This window comes from Microcaecilia unicolor, chromosome 12 (assembly GCF_901765095.1).
Source record: "Microcaecilia unicolor chromosome 12, aMicUni1.1, whole genome shotgun sequence".
In the NCBI taxonomy this organism is placed as follows: domain Eukaryota; kingdom Metazoa; phylum Chordata; class Amphibia; order Gymnophiona; family Siphonopidae; genus Microcaecilia; species Microcaecilia unicolor.
In genome coordinates, this window is record NC_044042.1 from 103,756,374 (window position 1) to 103,773,264 (window position 16,891).

The 16,891-nt window shown below is 44.8% G+C and overlaps 1 protein-coding gene across 1 annotated transcript in view; it reads right to left on the reverse strand.

Annotated features, from left to right (window-relative positions):
* Positions 1–16,891, reverse strand: part of ZNF281 (zinc finger protein 281) — a 139,130-nt gene that overhangs the window by 25,602 nt on the left and 96,637 nt on the right. The window contains exon 4 of the mRNA XM_030221590.1: positions 3,790–3,873. Within this exon, the coding sequence (XP_030077450.1) occupies positions 3,790–3,873 (84 nt within the window). The remainder of the gene's footprint in view (positions 1–3,789; positions 3,874–16,891) is intronic.

Consider the following 16,891-nt stretch of genomic DNA (forward strand, 5'->3'; position numbering starts at 1 on the left):
GAAACGATGAGAACGGATCTCCAAAAGTTAGAAGAATGGTCGAGGGTCTGGCAGTTAAAATTCTAAAATTGCGTCTTTTCTTTGGGGACTCTCAGGCAGGTGAGTAAGACTATTTGCCCAGCACAGGTAAAAAATCAAAATGGGTACCTCCAGGGCCTACGGATTCTTCAATTATGGCATTCCAAAAGTTGGTCTTATCAGATTTGTATAGACTAGAACAGACTCAGATTAAAAATATTAGTAACTTGTCCACTAACCATAGACGCTGTATTCCGGAACTGGCCAATAATGGTCATGTGGTCATTCAGAGGTGCAAATTGTGCCTTTCATTGAGGATTAAAGGTTTTCACAACTGTCTTTTGTTGCACGAAATTGTGGAACTGTGTTACAAAAGGAGATTCTGATTTGCGTGCAATTGAGATCAAATGCACGCATAATGACCAAGGAAAAAAACGTTTTTCCATCTGTGGACAGTTGTGTTCAGACAATAGGAGGATTTGATATATACTACGGCTACTTATTTCTATAGCGCTACTAGATGTACACAGCGCTGCACATGTATAACATGTAACACCCCAATACAACATTATCTACCATATATAGCCTATACCCATCCAGTACTTTTCTTAATTTTCCTAATATTCCACATGCAATGTATTGCCTTCTGCTCCTTATGTCCATATATCAGTCTGTCCTCTCTAACACACAGTGCAATCCGCTTAAGTGCAAGGATCTGGGACCAAAGAAATACATGGTTAACTGGAGCGTGCACTTAACCGTTGTGACACAAAGAAGCTTGACAACTGATAAACATATGTACAGTACTGTTTATTATACAGTCTCCATTAATTGATGTTAGGCTTACTTGAAGTAATCAGTCATAGTCCTCTGTACACTCTTGTGTCTGTGAGTTCCATAGACTACCTCTGCCAGACGGTAAAAACTATCATAGCACTGACATCTAGTGGCCTCAAGATAGTCCCGCACGGTGTTCAGACCCTCCAGCACTCTTGCAAAAGTGACAGGTTGTTGAATTTTGTCAGCATGTGCCTCGCTGCTAATTTCATCATCTGTTTCATCATCAGCTGTTGCCTGCGTGTAGGCACATATCTGGACATCAGTGCTGTCGTCAGCTGTTTGTAGACCGTAATCAACAGCTATGTAGTGATGAAAGTCCTCTTCAGTAACACTGGCTGGGATGTCAATAGCCTGTTCATCTGATGCGTTTGCAACAGCTGCATCTGTTCTGTCCCTCTCCACATCCCTAACAAAGCTTGCCTGCTTGTAGCAGTTCACAATGGTTGCCTGTGTAACACGATTCCAGGCTTCTTTCTGCATATGTAGGGAATCCAACAGTGATAGATTACGAGCCAGTTCAACAGCACGTTTATCCTTGCCAGTCTGGTCATCCATAACGCTCAGACGACGTAGCAAAAGAGCCCGATAATGTTGTTTGAAATTGGCTATTATGCCCTGATCCATAGGTTGGATCAGAGGTAGTGTTTAGTGGCAAGAAGACCACCTTGACATTAGACAGCCTGACATCATCACTGTGTGCAGCACAATTATCACAAAGCAACAAAATCTGATGCTTTTGTGCCCGCATTCTAGTGTCTAACTTCTTTAACCACTGCTTCCAAATTTCCCCAGTCATCCATGAATTTGCGTTAGCCTCGTATAACACAGGAAGTCGCTTAACATTCTTGAAGCAACGGGGCTGTTTGCTCTTTCCAACTTCTCACTCCCATCCAAATTGTAGCAAAGGAGGATGGGTCAGTTGGTCCTTCGACGTTTTACTTGCTGTAGTTTTGGCTTGTTTGAATGCAAGTGTTCCATCAGGAATCGCTCGCCAGTAGAGACCGTTTTCGTCCGCATTGAAAATGTCACAAGGTGCAAACTTGTTCAAGATGGTAGGAAGAACTGAAACAACACAATTTTCAGCACCAAAGTCATCAGCGTCTTGTTTTTCACCATGCTGTTTCTTGAATTTTATGTTGTTCCTCTCCTTCCATCTTTCCAACCATCCAACAGTGGCTTTGAATTCAGTTAGTCCAAGACTTTCAGCTAGCTGATTAGCTTTCTCCATAAGCAGTGGACCACTGACAGGAAACTGTCTGCTCCTGACTTGAGAAAACACAGAAGAGCATCTTCTACCTCCTCAGCTTTTCCCGCCCGTTTTCGTTTCCGTTGTGGATTTATATTATTTTGCCAGTCTTCCAGAAGCTGGTCTTTGTGCTTCAAGATACGTGAAATTTGACTGGGATTGACACCATATTCTTCAGCAACAGATGCTTGACTTTGTTTTCTAATTTTTTTAAGAACTTCTATTCATTCAGCCAGTGTTAAAGTCTTACAGTTGTGCGACGATGACCCGTGTACACTCTAACAACATTCTTTTCCTTATTCTGCCTGTGGAAGTTAAAGGGGCGGTAAATTTGAAATCTCATTGGTTGTCACGAGCCAATCAGCTTCCATATTCCGTGCGCGCGCTTATGCGGAGTCTTTCCTGCAGAGGAGCGGTCTTAAACCATGCATATAAGCGAATCTTGCCCTTATCAGTGGTGCGCTAAACCGAAGTTTGTCCATATAGAAATTGATGGCACCAAAAACGGGACAGACGTGCACTTAAATGGAGTGCACTGTATATTGTTAATCTGGAGCACATTAAGTAAATGAGTTAAAATTTAATGCTAAGAAGTGCAGAGTGATGTATTTGGGGTGTAGAAACTCAAAAGAGAGATATCAAATCAGAGGGGAGAGATTATTAAGCTCGATTCAGGAGAGACACCTTGGGGTGTTGGTGTTGGAGGATCTGAAGGTGAAGAAACAATGCAACAAGGTGACGTCCATGGCCAGAAGGATGCTAGGTTGCATAGAGAGGGGTATAACCAGAAGAAAGGAGGTGTTGATGCCCCTCTAGAAGTCGTTGGTGAGGCCCCACTTGGAGTATTGTGTTCAGTTTTGGAGGCCGTATCTTGCTAAGGATGTAAAAAGACTGGAAGCGGTGCAAAGAAAAGCTACAAAAATGGTATGGGATTTGCGTTGCAACCTGTACGAGAGACTTGCCGACCTGAACATGTATACCTTGGAGGAAAGGAGAAACAGGGGTAACATGATACAGGCGTTCAAATATTTGAAAGGTACTAATCCGCAAATGAACCTTCTCTGGAGACGGGAAAGTGGTAGAACGAGTGATGTTGAAGGAGGCAGACTCAGGAGTAATGTCAGGAACCATTTTTTCCACGGAGAGGGTGGTAGATACGTGGAATGCCCTCCCGTGGGAGGTGGTAGAGATGAAAACGGTAATGGAATTCAAACATGCGTGGGATAAACAAAAAGGAATTCTGTTTAGAAGGAATGGATCTACGGAATCTTAGCGGAAATTGGGTGGTGATGCCGGAATTTGGAGAGTAAAACTGGTGCAGGGCAGACTTCTACGGTCTGTGCCCTGATCGTGGATGAATAGATATGGATGGGCTGGAGTATAAATTTTAAGGGGCTTCAACATTAGCTTCAGAACTTTTAGTACAGGAACAGTGCTGGGCAGACTTTTATGGTCTGTGCCCTGAGAATGGCAAGGACAAATCAAACGGGTATAAAGTATCACATACCATAAGTTTATCTTGTTGGGCAGACTGGTTGGACCGTTCAGCCGTTGATAACTCATTCTCAACAAAAAACTGCACAAATTGCCCTTTAAACCTGGTCTTTTCCTAAAGGCTTCCTTTCAGCCTCTACTAACCTATGTACTCTTGGATGTACCCAGCAGGGCTGCTCTGTAAGACTTACCACTGTGTATCTTCTCATGTCGCTGCAGAAGGTACTTCTGGATGAAACTCATGCTACATTGACTGCACTGAAAGGGTCGTTCACCTAAAGAAGAATTGGTAATACATTTAATCATTTGACAGCAAAAACAGTATCACATAGAAACATCTACTTATGTTCTCAAAGAAAGCTGCTTTCTGATTTTAAAATGAACACTTAAAAAAAAAATACACGTGTCCGTTTATCTCAGAATTACTTCTTCAGGTCTAGTATTAAGAACACTTAGAGAAAAGCCAAGGGTGGTAAACAAATTTAGTCAACTGGTCAAACCCTGAATACTTCAAAAGAAAAGTGAAATCTGCTTGTATAACAAGAAAATGTCAACATATCAGTACCACAGGATAGGAAAAGAAAGCAGATCTAACAGCAGAATTTATCTTAACTTCCCAATTTCTTAAAAGTAAACATTTTCTTATTTCCTTCACAAGGCAGTAATCCATTCACAGATAGCAAACCAAGGAAATTTGAATTAAACATGTGGTGGTGAATACTGGACCATCATAAAGCCATTAACATTAATCAGCCTAATTTATATTAGTTACTTTTTCATAATTTTGTGTCCCCTAAGTATGAATTGCTAGTGAGGGCATTTCTTTTGCTATCAGAGTTACTGTACAGAAGATCACTCTGCAGAAGCTTTATGGGGGACAAGCAAATGTATTTCTTGGCTAATTGGATAAAATGGTGTAGTAGTTGTGCTAGTTTTAAAAATAATAAATAGAAATAAAGCAAAAAGAAATTAAAAAAAAAAAGATGCCATTTTTTTGATTAGCTTTCAAAGACAATACCTTCTTCAGACCAGAAAGGAACAAATGTTGACAAATATCAGAATACACAGTGAAAAATAAAAGCATTCCAATGATATAGTCTCACAGGGAGAGAGAGATGGGTGATCAGAGAGTGACAAGGCAATATAATTTTATGATTTATAATGGGACTAGTAAAAAAGCCCCGTTTTTGATGCAAATGAAACGGGGGCTAGCAATGTTTTCATCTGTGTGCATGTGGGAGTGTGTGTGTCCCTGCCCTCTGGCCTCTCTCCCCTCCCCCCTCTGAGTCCTTCACTGTTACAGAGCCAGCAATTTGATTTCGTGCTCTGCTGTTTTCCTTCACTGACTGTGTTACAGAGAGGGCGGGGCAGACACTCATAGGGAAACCGGATATCTCGCCCCCTTCACGCTTCCGGCTGGAGGCTTCATAGAACGTTGGTGTTGCCTTTTATATAGAGAGAAGTAAAAAAGCCCCGTTTCTGATGCAAATGAAACGGGGGCTAGCAATGTTTTCTTCTGTGTGCATGTGGGAGTGTGTGTGTCCCTGCCCTCTGGCCTCTCTCCCCTCCCCCACTCTGAGTCCTTCACTGTTACAGAGCCAGCGATTTGATTTCGTGCTCTGCTGTTTTCCTTCACTGACTGTGTTACAGAGAGGGCGGGGCAGACACTCATAGGGAAACCGGATATCTCGCCCCCTTCACGCTTCCGGCTGGAGGCTTCATAGAACGTTGGTGTTGCCTTTTATATAGAGAGATAGGAAAACCCAGATCATTGGTAAGTCCCATCTGGTGGGTGTCAAAATATTATATCATTTTAACTTCAAAGATCTTATGTTTTCAGACTGTTTTATAAAGTGTGCTTGTATTATTCTCACCATAAAGTCACTGATGCAGTGATCTGTTCTTCAAAAGTGCTCTCCTACAGAGATGTCACCCTGGATAGCTTTATGATATTTAATATGGTGTGTGTAGATTGATTCTTGTCTTAAGCAACTGATGATCTATCAACAAAGCATCCTTCTTCACTTTTTTTGCACTGAATGATATATACTACATTTGAAGATGAGCATGTATATAGGATCCCCTTATTTTGAACATTTTCTCATGTGAGTACTATACATTACCATTAATTACCATTTAAGCAGGTAACACAACAAGGATAATACAATATCCTATATAAACTACAGAACACTATATCTTACTAACACTCTTAATACTATAGCTGCTCGTATAAGATTTTAAAACACTAAGATGAAGTCAGCAGTCCAGCAGCGGGAGGGATGCTACCCAGTCTTTTGCATTGAGTGCCACATGTATGATTATCTCCCAGTTGGTGTGAAGTCATATGTGTGTGGCAGGTGCAAAGAACTCCTAGCTCTCAGAGAGCAGGTCCGTTCTCTCGAGACTAGAGTACAAGACTTGGTAGAGATGAGGGAGATAGAGCAGTATATAGATGAGACCTACAGGGATGTTGTAGAGAGGTCCCACCTCCAGTCAGGTAGGCCCTGTGTTACTTCGGAGGACAGAGGTCTCCTGGAAGGAGAGCATTCCCCTGGTGAAGTAGGAAGTACTCCTGTAGTCAGGACCTGCCCACCAGAGGATTTATTATCCTCTCGCACCGAGGATGTGTCTTCGATTACAGCCCACAGGGGAAAAGATAGAACCGCTGTTGTAGTTGGCGACTCAATCATTAGGCTTGTAGATAGCTGGGTGGCTGGTGGAAGTGAGGATCGCCTGGTGATTTGCTTGACTGGTGCGAAGGTGGCGGACCTTACGTGGCACCTAGACAAGATTTTAGACAGTGCTGGGGAGGAGCCGGCCGTCTTGGTACACGTGGGTACCAACAACGTAGGAAAATGTGGGGGAGAGGTTCTGGAACCTAAATTTAGGCTTTTAGGAAGGAAGCTCAAATCCAGATCCTCTAGGGTAGCATTTTCTGAAATATTATCTGTTCCACGCACAGGGCCCAAACAACAGGCAGAGATCCGGAGTCTCAACACGTGGATGAGACGATGGTGTGGGGAGAAAGGCTTTGCATTTGTCAGGAACTGGTCAGCATTTTGGGGAAGGGAGAGCCTATTCCGATCTGATGGGCTTCACCTTAACCAGGGAGGGACCAGGCTGCTGGCGTCAACTTTTAAAAAGAAAATAGAGCAGCTTCTAAACTAGAAACGAGGGGGGGGGGGGGGAGGGGGGGGAAAGGCCGACAGTCGCTCAAAAGCGCATGGTTCGGTAGAAGGTATCTTTTGAGGATATCACCCAGATAGGGAAAAAAGGGTTACTTGTAAGGATGACAAAGAAATCATAGAGGATCAGATGGACTTAAATAAAATTAATAATGACCAGACAGAACACATCAATAATGCCATGTATTAAACGTAATAAAAATACTAAACGGACTTAGAAAAATCCAAAATTCCAGGAATAACGTATAGAATGTTTGTACGTTTGGGAAGCTTGCCAGGTGCCCTTGGCCTGGATTGGCCGCTGTCGTGGACAAGATGCTGGGCTCGATGGACCCTTGGTCTTTTCCCAGTATGGATTACTTATGTACTTACATTGAAATGTCTATATGCAAATGCCAGGAGCCTGAGGCATAAGATGGGAGAGCTGGAGTACATTGCACACAATGAAAAACTGGATATTACAGGCATCTCTGAGACCTGGTGGAAGGAAGATAACCAATGTGACACAGTCATACAGGGCTACAAATTATATCGTAGCGACAGGGTGGATAGGATTGGAGGAGGGTTAGCACTGTATGTAAATGAGAACCTTGACTTGGATAGGCTGCAAATATTGCAGGAGACAAAACCCCTATTGGAATCCTTGTGGATTGAAATTCCACGTGAAAAGGGGAAAAGGACGGTGATAGGAGTGTACTACTGTCCGCCTAGCCAAGACGAGCAGACGGACACAGCAATGTCAAGGGAAATTAGGGAAGTGAATAAAAAGGACAATCAGTGTAATATTAATGGATGACTTCAATTATCCGGATATAGACTGGGTTAATGAAACATCGGTACACGCAAGGGAAGTGAAATTTCTTAATGAAATCAAGGACGGCTTCATGGAACAGCTGGTTCAGGAGCCGACAAGAGAAGGAAAAATACTAGACTTAATTATTAGTGGAGCTCATGATCTGGTGCGGAGGGGTAACGGTGCGAGAGCCAGTTGATAACAGCGATCATAATATGATCAGTTTTGATATTAGCTACGAAGTAAGTGAACTCAGGAAATCAAATACACTAGCGTTTAACTTTAGAAAAGGAGACTACAATAAATGAGAAGAACGGTGGAAAAAAAGACTGAAGGGAGCAGCTGAAAGGGTAAAAAAAAACTTGAGTCAGGCGTGGATGCTGTTCAAAAACACCATCCTAGAAGTACAGGACAAATATATTCCGCGTATTAGAAAAAGAGGAAAAAAGACCAAACGTCTGTCGGTGTGGCTAAACAGTAAGGTAAAGGAAACTATTAGAGCCAAAAAACAATCCTTCAGAAAATGGAGAAGGGAACCGTCTGAAGACAATAAGATAAAACATAAGGAATGTCAAGCCAAATGGAAAAAGGAGATAAGGAGGGCTAAGAAGGACTTTGAAAAAAAGTTAGCGTTAGAAGCAAAAACACATAGCAAAAATTTTTTTTAGGTATATTAAAAGCAGGAAGCCGGCTAAAGAGTCAGTAGGACCGCTGGACCACTGTGGTGTTAAAGGGGCGATCAGGGAAGACAAAGCTGCAGCGGAGAAATTAAATGAATTCTTTGCTTCGGTCTTCATCGAGGAGGATTTGGGAGGGATACTGGTGCCGGAGAAGGTATTTGAAGCGGACGAGTCAGAAAGACTAAATGATTTCTCTGTAAACTTGGAGGATGTAATGGGGCAGTTTTGCAAACTGAAAAGTAGTAAATCACTGGGACCGGATGGTATTCATCCCAGAGTATTAATAGAGCTGAAAAATGAACTTGTGGAGCTACTGGTAGTAATATGCAATTTATCCCTAAAATTAGGTGTGGTACTGGAAGATTGGAGGGTGGTCAATGTAACGCCAATTTTTAAAAAGGGTTCCAGAGGAGATCAGGGAAATTACTGGATAAACTTGGAATCGGCGGAAACATCATTAATTGGATAAAAGGCTTCATCACCTCAAGATCTTACCAAGTCAAATCAACCTCAACTATCTCATCTCCCTGGTCACCAAACTGTGGTGTACCTCAAGGTTCCCCTCTATCCCCGATCCTTTTCAATCTTATGATGATCCCACTAGCAAAAGCTCTATTCAAACATGGTCTTAACCCTTTCATATATGCTGATGACGTCACCATATTTATTCCCTTCAAATCTAATCTAACTGAAATTTCTGACAAAATATCCTTGGCCATGCACATCTTAACCGCTTGGGCCAACGCCTTTATAATGAAAATGAACAAAGAAAAAATGCAATGCCTAATCCTCTCTTCCCAGCACTCTGCGCCCTCCCTACCAACCTTAACATCTCCAGCACCACAATACCCATATCTGACAACTTAAAAATCCTCGGAGTGACATTAGATAACCATCTCTCGCTCGAAGATCACGCAAAATCCACTACAAAGAAAATGTTCAACATGATGCGGATACTGAAACGCGTAAAACCATATCTCCCCCTGAAAACATTCCGGAACTTGGTGCAATCCACAGTGCTTACCCACGCCGACTACTGCAACAGTATTTTTTTAGGCTGCAAGAAACACATCCTGAAAAAACTTCAGACTGCCCAAAATACAGCAGCTAGACTCATTTTTGGCAAACCACGATTTGAAAGTGGAACACCTCTTCGAAAAAAACTTCATTGGCTCCCTATCAAAGAATGAATCAATTTCAAAGTCCACACACTAATCCACAAGATTATCCACGGTGAATCTCCAGGCTATATGCTGGACCTCCCCACCAGGAACATGTCTACAACCTCACGAACTTACCTCAACCTACACTACCCCAATTGCAAAGGACTCAAGTACAAAACCTATTATGGATCTAACTTCTCCTTCTTAGGAAGCCAACTCTGGAATGCCCTCCCCAGACCAATCCGATCACTCAGTGACCATCTGCCCTTTCGGAAATCACTAAAAACCCATCTGTTCAGGCAAGCCTACCCAAACGATCCAGATTAATTCCCACAAACCCATCTATTCATCACACATCCAGGAGACAATGACCTAGACTACATCTCCCGCCTCATTTTCCCCTGCTTATCCCCTATTCTATCCCCTTTCGCCTCATCGACCCCTCCCCCCAATGCTCACTTACCCTTACTCACACCTCTCCTACTCCCTTCACTCTTGCCCATTCCTCTCCGCCTCATCTACCCTCCAATTGCTCACTTACCCTTGCTCATATTTCTCCTACTCCCCTCATCCCTGCATTTCTACATTCCTATTTCTTTTATTACTCCGACAATACTCAACTTATTTCTCTCCACCAATACTTTGTAATCCCAATTACTAAGTAAGCTGCATTGAACCTGCTTTGAGTGGGAAAGCGCGGGGTACAAATGTAATTAATAATAAATAAATAGACCGGTGAGTCTGACGTCGGTGCCGGGAAAAATGATGGAGGCTATTATTAAGAATAAAATTACAGAGCACATACAAAAGCATGGGCTACTGAGACAAAGTCAGCACGGATTTAGTGAAGGGAAAAGTCTTGCCTCACAAATCTACTGCATTTTTTCGAGGGGGTGAACAAACATGTGGGTCTTTGGGGAGGAGTCCGCGGAGGTGGCTAGCAGTGACCCAGGCTTGGACATAAGTACATAAGTAATGCCATACTGGGAAAAGACTAAAGGCCCATAAAGCCCAGCATCCTGTCCCCGACAGCGGCCAATCCAGGTCAAGGGCACCTGGCAGCTTCCCAAATGTACAAACATTCTATACATGTTATTCCCGAAATTGTGGATTTTTCCCAAATCCATTTAGTAGCGGTCTATGGACTTGTCCTTTAGGAAACCGCCCAAACCATTTTTAAACTCTGCCAAGCTAATCGCCTTCACCACGTTCTCCGGCAACGAATTCCAGAGTCTAATTACGCGTTGGGTGAAGAAAACTTTTCTCCTATTTGTTTTAAATGTACTACACTGTAGTTTCATCGCATGCCCCCTAGTCCTTCTATTTTTGGAAAGCGTGAACAGACGCTTCACATCCACCAGTTCCACTCCACTCATTATTTTATATACCACTCATTATTTTATATACCTCAGCCGTCTCTTCTCCAAGCTGAAAAGCCCTAGCCTACTTTGTCTTTCTTCATAGGGAAGTCGTCCCATCCCCGCTATCATTTTCATCGCCCTTCGCTGCACCTTTTCCAATTCCACTATATCTTTCTTGAGATGCGGCGACCAAAATTGAACACAATACTCAAGGTGCAGTTGCACCATGGAGTGATATAATGGCATTATAACATCCTCACACCTGTTTTCTATACCTTTCCTAATAATACCCAACATTCTATTCGCTTTCCTAGCCGCAGCAGCACACTGAGCAGGTTTCAGTGTTTATCAACGACGACACCCAGACCCCTTTCTTGGTCCGCAACTCCTAATGTGGAACCTTGCATGACGTAGCTATAATTCTGACCAGATTTCATTTGACTGATAAAGGTAATCAATAGAAATAAAACATGGAAAAGAAAATAAGATGATACCTTTTTTTATTGGACAAAACTTAATACATTTCTTGATTAGCTTTCGAAGGTTGCCCTTCTTCGACAAATTGGAAATAAGCAAGTGTTGATAGATGACAGTATATATAAGTGAAACATCAAAGCATTTCAGTAACAGTCTAACAGGATGGGTGTGGATAGGTGAGAGGAGGGTGACAAACAGAGCAATACATCCTGTTAGACTGTCACTGAAATGCTTTGATGTTTCACTTATATATACTGTCATCTATCGCCACTTGCTTAGTTCAAATCTGACAAAGAAGGGCAACCTTCGAAAGCTAATCAAGAAATGTATTAAGTTATGTCCAATAAAAAAGGTGGTATCTTATTTTCTTTTCCATGTTTTATTTTATTTCTATTGATTACCTTTAAAAGTGGACTAACAGGGCTATCATACCTCTCTTCTCAAGATTTGACTGATAAGAATTTAACAAGATATGACAGAAATGAAGTCACAGATCAAGATGATGGCTTGAGCGCGGAGCTCCGTCGGGGCATGGTTTAGAGAGAGAGGATCCCATAGAATTAAGCGGCATCCCAAGGTGTGCATTGAAGGGGAAGGGTCCCTGAGGAATGCCACCAAAGAAAGGACTGGAGCGATTCCGTTTTACAATGGAGCAAAGGCAAGAAAACGCCGGCTGCGTCAGCGGGGCCAGAGCGAAGTGGAGCAAGGATGGCGGCGAGTCCGGCGGTGGCTGGGGACAAGCATGCTGAGGAGGGCCTTGAAACTAGCGAAATTACAAAAACGGAAGTGGTAGCTTGGTTTCAAGACCTGAAGGCCGACCCGGCAGGGGGTCCAAAAAGATATACAAATGGCCCTGAGAGAAATTAGGGCTGAAATTCGTGAATTGGGAACACGTGTCGGGGAGATGGAGGAGGAGATGGAGACTTTCAAGCAGGACATGGGGAAATTGCATAAAGTGGTGAATGCAGACACGTGGGAATTACAACAACTCAGGGAGCAGGTGGAGGACCTGGAACAACGCTGCAACAATTTGCACTTTAAGGGAATCCCTGAATTGGACATCTTTAGAAATTGCGAAGCAGTGATTTGAGAACTGTGTGGGTTCATTTTGAATGCTGAGGATGGAGGACAATTGCCAGACCTTCGCATTCAGAGAGCACACAGAATGGCAGGTCCGCAGCGGGAAACTTGCCAGAGAGACATTGTGGTGTGTTTTGCTTATTTCCCCATTAAGGAGAAGATATTGACCAAGGCAAGGCAGCAAAAGGAAATCATTTGGAAAAACTAAGATTGGTCTACACTGCAAAAGCGTCTATCCTTCTGAGAAGCCACGATATTTATGAGGTCAAAGGGGATCCGGTACAAGTGGCTCTTCCCATTTGTGATGTGGATAACAGTGGAAGGTAAATCACGTAAAGTCAAGACCCTGTATGAGGCATAGTCAGCACTGCGCTCTTTGGGGTGCAGAAATGCTCCAGTTCAGAAGGAGGTACGGGAGACCGCCAGGGAGCCCAGAACGGATTCGGCATGGCAGAAGGTGGTGGATCGGGGGAAGACTTCCAACAAGCAAACTTCCTGAAGGAGTAAAGATTTGTGTGGACTTGTGGTGAATTGCTTGAATCAGTGGGGAGGTTAGGGGGTAGAGTGTGGGACGCTTGAATGTAATGAAAGTGGGTGTAAGTAGGGTGATGGGAGGGACAGGGATTACTTTTGGAGAGGTTAAACTCCTGGTAGAGTGCGTTGATTCCTCGTGGGATGGCTGATTTTCTGACAGAGAGATCAACTACAGGTAAGGGGAGGGTAGGGGAGGGGTTGGGGATAAGTGGGAGCAGAGGAGTGTGGGTGTGGGGCGGGGGGGAGGGCAGAGAACACTTGTGGGGGAGGGGAGGAGAGGGGACAGGGGGAGGGGGGAGAGGGGAGAGACTTTGTTGGTGGGTACATGGAATGTAAACGGGCTAAATAATCAGGGGAAATACAGTAGAGTATTCAAGGAGTTGATAGGCTGAAGTAGGATGTAACGTTTTTGCAATGAACACACTTAAGGCCGTGGGATAATCACTTGCTGCGTCGTTAGGCCTTTTCAGGAAGTGGTGGTACCTCAGGGAATAGGGCCAAAAAAGATGGGGGGGAGTGGCTATTTTGATCAGGCAAACTTGTGGACTTGTGATTAAAGAGGTGTTTCGAGATACTAGTGGGCCTTGTGTGGGCCTCAGAGTGTGGTTGCAGGGGAAGGAGCAGACATTGATTAACATTTATGCTCCGAATGTGGGACAGAGGAAATTTTTTCAAACACTAAAAGAAGAAATCTCGGGATTTGTGGTAGGAGGGGATTTTAATATTACCCCAGATGTAAGGCTAGATCATTCGACAGGAGGAGGAATGTGGTCATGATACAGGTCAACGCTCCACATCAACCATTTGGAACTCAGGGCAATCTTCTATGCCCAATGAGTATTGATACCTAGTTGAAAACGTGCCTATTCGATCCTCAACCTGACCATCAAATTGATCTCGGGTCAGTGGACAATAATCGAATTATCATCGGTCCCGATCTACGGTATTTTGGGAGGTTTGAGCAACCTCGTGTCACCACTCACCCGAACTGCCGTATACCATTGCTCTGTACCATTTAAGGCCGACTCGACTTTCCCGCAAGACCTAGACGGTCGAACGTCGATGGTCGACAGTGACTGCTGATTGACGATCAGTAATTCTATCGATGGAACTGAATGGCCACAGTTGCTGACCAAGAAAGTTGCTAGAATTTACCACACAAGAGTGATCGCGACCACGCGGCTGATCGGCCCCCCAGCCTCAAACATTGCCCGTCTTCCACCCACATCCACGGGTCACAACACTGCAGAAACACTGTGAAAGCTGATTTTAGCTGCCACAAGTGAGTGATTACGACCACATGGCTGAACGGCCCCGGCCTTGAGATCACCCGATCTTACCCACCTCACTGCCATCGATAGGCCTGAAGACCGTTCGGAGCCGTTAATCCACACTGTCTCAGCTCTCGGGCAGTAAAGTTGATTGCGGCCCCTCTAAACGAGGATCTCAAAGGACCATCGAGGAGACGAGTGAGCGACTAATTCTGCCAACCTAATCATCAGCCACTTTAAAGTTGATCGGAACCATCTTCCTGAATACCTGATCACTTGCCGAACCCGCCTCAGACATCACGGCCGGGCTGCATCTATCTACTTACACTGCAGTAATCGAGGCTGAGAAGCGAGCAACAAGAAAAACCTATTAAAGCCTTTCGAAGAACCTGCAGAACTAAAAAAACAAAAAACCCGCAAACCTGATCCTTACCCACTTGATCAGAGCTTGCTGCTCCTGCCTACCTGTAATTGCACCATCTACACTCCAGTCCTGCTGTTCCTGCCTACCTGCCTCTGCTCCAGCCTGCATCACCTGCGCCAACTTGCATCGTCTGCTACAGCCTGCAACATCTGTACCTACCTGCATCAGCCTGCAACATCTGTACCTGCTTGCATCCTCTGCCCCAGCCTGCATCGTTTGTTCCTGCCTGCATCCTCTGCCCCAGTCTGCCTGTCTCCTCTCCCCCAGCCTGCCCCTGCTCTTCTATTCCTGCCTGCGTCCCCTACTCCAGCCTACCCACAAGCCTGCACCACCTGTTCCTGCCTGCGTCCTCTACTCCAGCCTGCATCACTTGTTCCTTCCTGCATCACCTCCTCCTGCGTGCATCCTCTGCCCCAGCCTGCATCATCTACTCCTGCCTGCATCCTCTGCCCCAGCCTGCATCACTTATTCCTGCCTGCATCCTCTGATCCAGCCTACATCATCTGCTCCTGCATCCTCTGCCCCAGCCTGCATCGTGTGCTCCAGCCTGCATCCTCTGATCCAGCCTACATCGTCTACTCCTGCCTGCATCCTCTGATCCAGCCTACATCGTCTACTCCTGCCTGCATCCTCTGATCCGGCCTACATCATTTGTTCCTGCCTCCATTCTCTGATCCAGCCTACATCATCTGTTCCTGCCTGCATCCTCTACCCCAACCTGCATCATCTGCTCTTGCCTGCTCCTGCCTAACTCCAGTCGTGCAACCTCTGCTTCTGCCGGCATCATCTGCTCCAGCCTGCAGTTTAAACTCCAGTCCTGCAATCTTGACTCCTTTGTTCCAGCCTTCAGCCTCAGCTGCCTCACCTTGTTTGTGACTGTTAGCTGACGCCTAGAACTGCCTGAGCCTATATTTATGGCTCCATTTCACATTATTCTCCTAGTACTGTCCCTTCCCAATCTACTCCTCCACCCGAAACCACTAGGCACTACAGTTATACATTGCCCTTTCGTTCATTATACTACCTCACCATCACTCCTGTCCTCTTCCTCCCTCCTTGCTTTCTGCCTTCAACACTTCATCCCTTCCATTTTACCTTCCCCATTCTATCTGAACTCATCTCGCCTTTGTCGCCTTCATCGCCATTCTTCTACTGTCCTCCGTACTCTCTTACTCCTTCTTCATCTCTCTGCCGGAGACATCAATCCTAATCCTGGTCCCCCCACCCCCACCCCAACCCTCACCCTATTTGTACAGGTCGCACCGTAACCTCTCCAATCTCATCTCTATTCCTCTCCTCCCCCCCCCCCTTCTCTGCCCTTCTCATGCGCCCTATGGAATGCCCGCTCCATCTGCAACAAACTTCCTTATATCCATGACCTTTTTATCACCCGTAGCCTCCATCTGCTTGCGATAACTGAAACTTGGCTCTGCCCTGATGACTCCACTTCAGTCGCAGCCCTCTGCCACGGTGGCTCTCTCTTCTCCCATACTCCTCGCCCTATTGGCCATGGTGGTGGTGTTGGTTATTACTCTAGCCCTCTTCCAAACTTCAATCTCTTCTGCCACCTCAGTCTGTTTTTCTTCCTTTGAAGTACACTCTGTCCGCCTATTCACTCCTTTGCCTCTTCGAATAGCAGTTATTTATCGCCCCCCTGATAAATCCCTTTCATCCTTTCTCAGTGACTTTGATGCTTGGCTTTCCTTCTTTCACAATCCTTTCTCCCCCTCCCTCATCCTTGGCGACTTTAACAATCAAGTTAATGATCCCTCCAACTCTTACGTCTCTCAGTTCCTCACCTTAACATCCTCCTTCAATCTTCATGCTCCACTTCCCCTACCCACCAAAATGGTCACTGTCTTGATCTTATATTTCCCTATAACTGCTCTCCCTCCAATTCCTCTACCTCAAATCTTCCCCTCTCTGACCATCATCTAATAACCTTCACACTTAAACTTCCTCCCGCCCAATCCCGTCCAATCTTGACCAATTTGTCTACAAATCTCCAGGCCATTGACCCTACTACCCTATCCTCCTATGTCTCGAGAACCTCTTCTCTACCACTACACCATCCAAATCTGTCAATGATGCCGTCTCTTCCTAAAATACTATTCTATCCTCTGCCTTAGACACTCTTGCACCTCTCATGCCCTGTCCTATAAGACGTACCAAACCCCAGCCCTAAAATCCACTACCTACGTTCCTGTACCCGTTCCGCCGAACGCCTCTGGCTGAAATCTCGTTCCCTTGCTGGCTTCTCACACTTCAAATTCATGTTGGCCTCCTTCCAATCTGCTCTCTTGATTGCCAAACAAGACTACTACA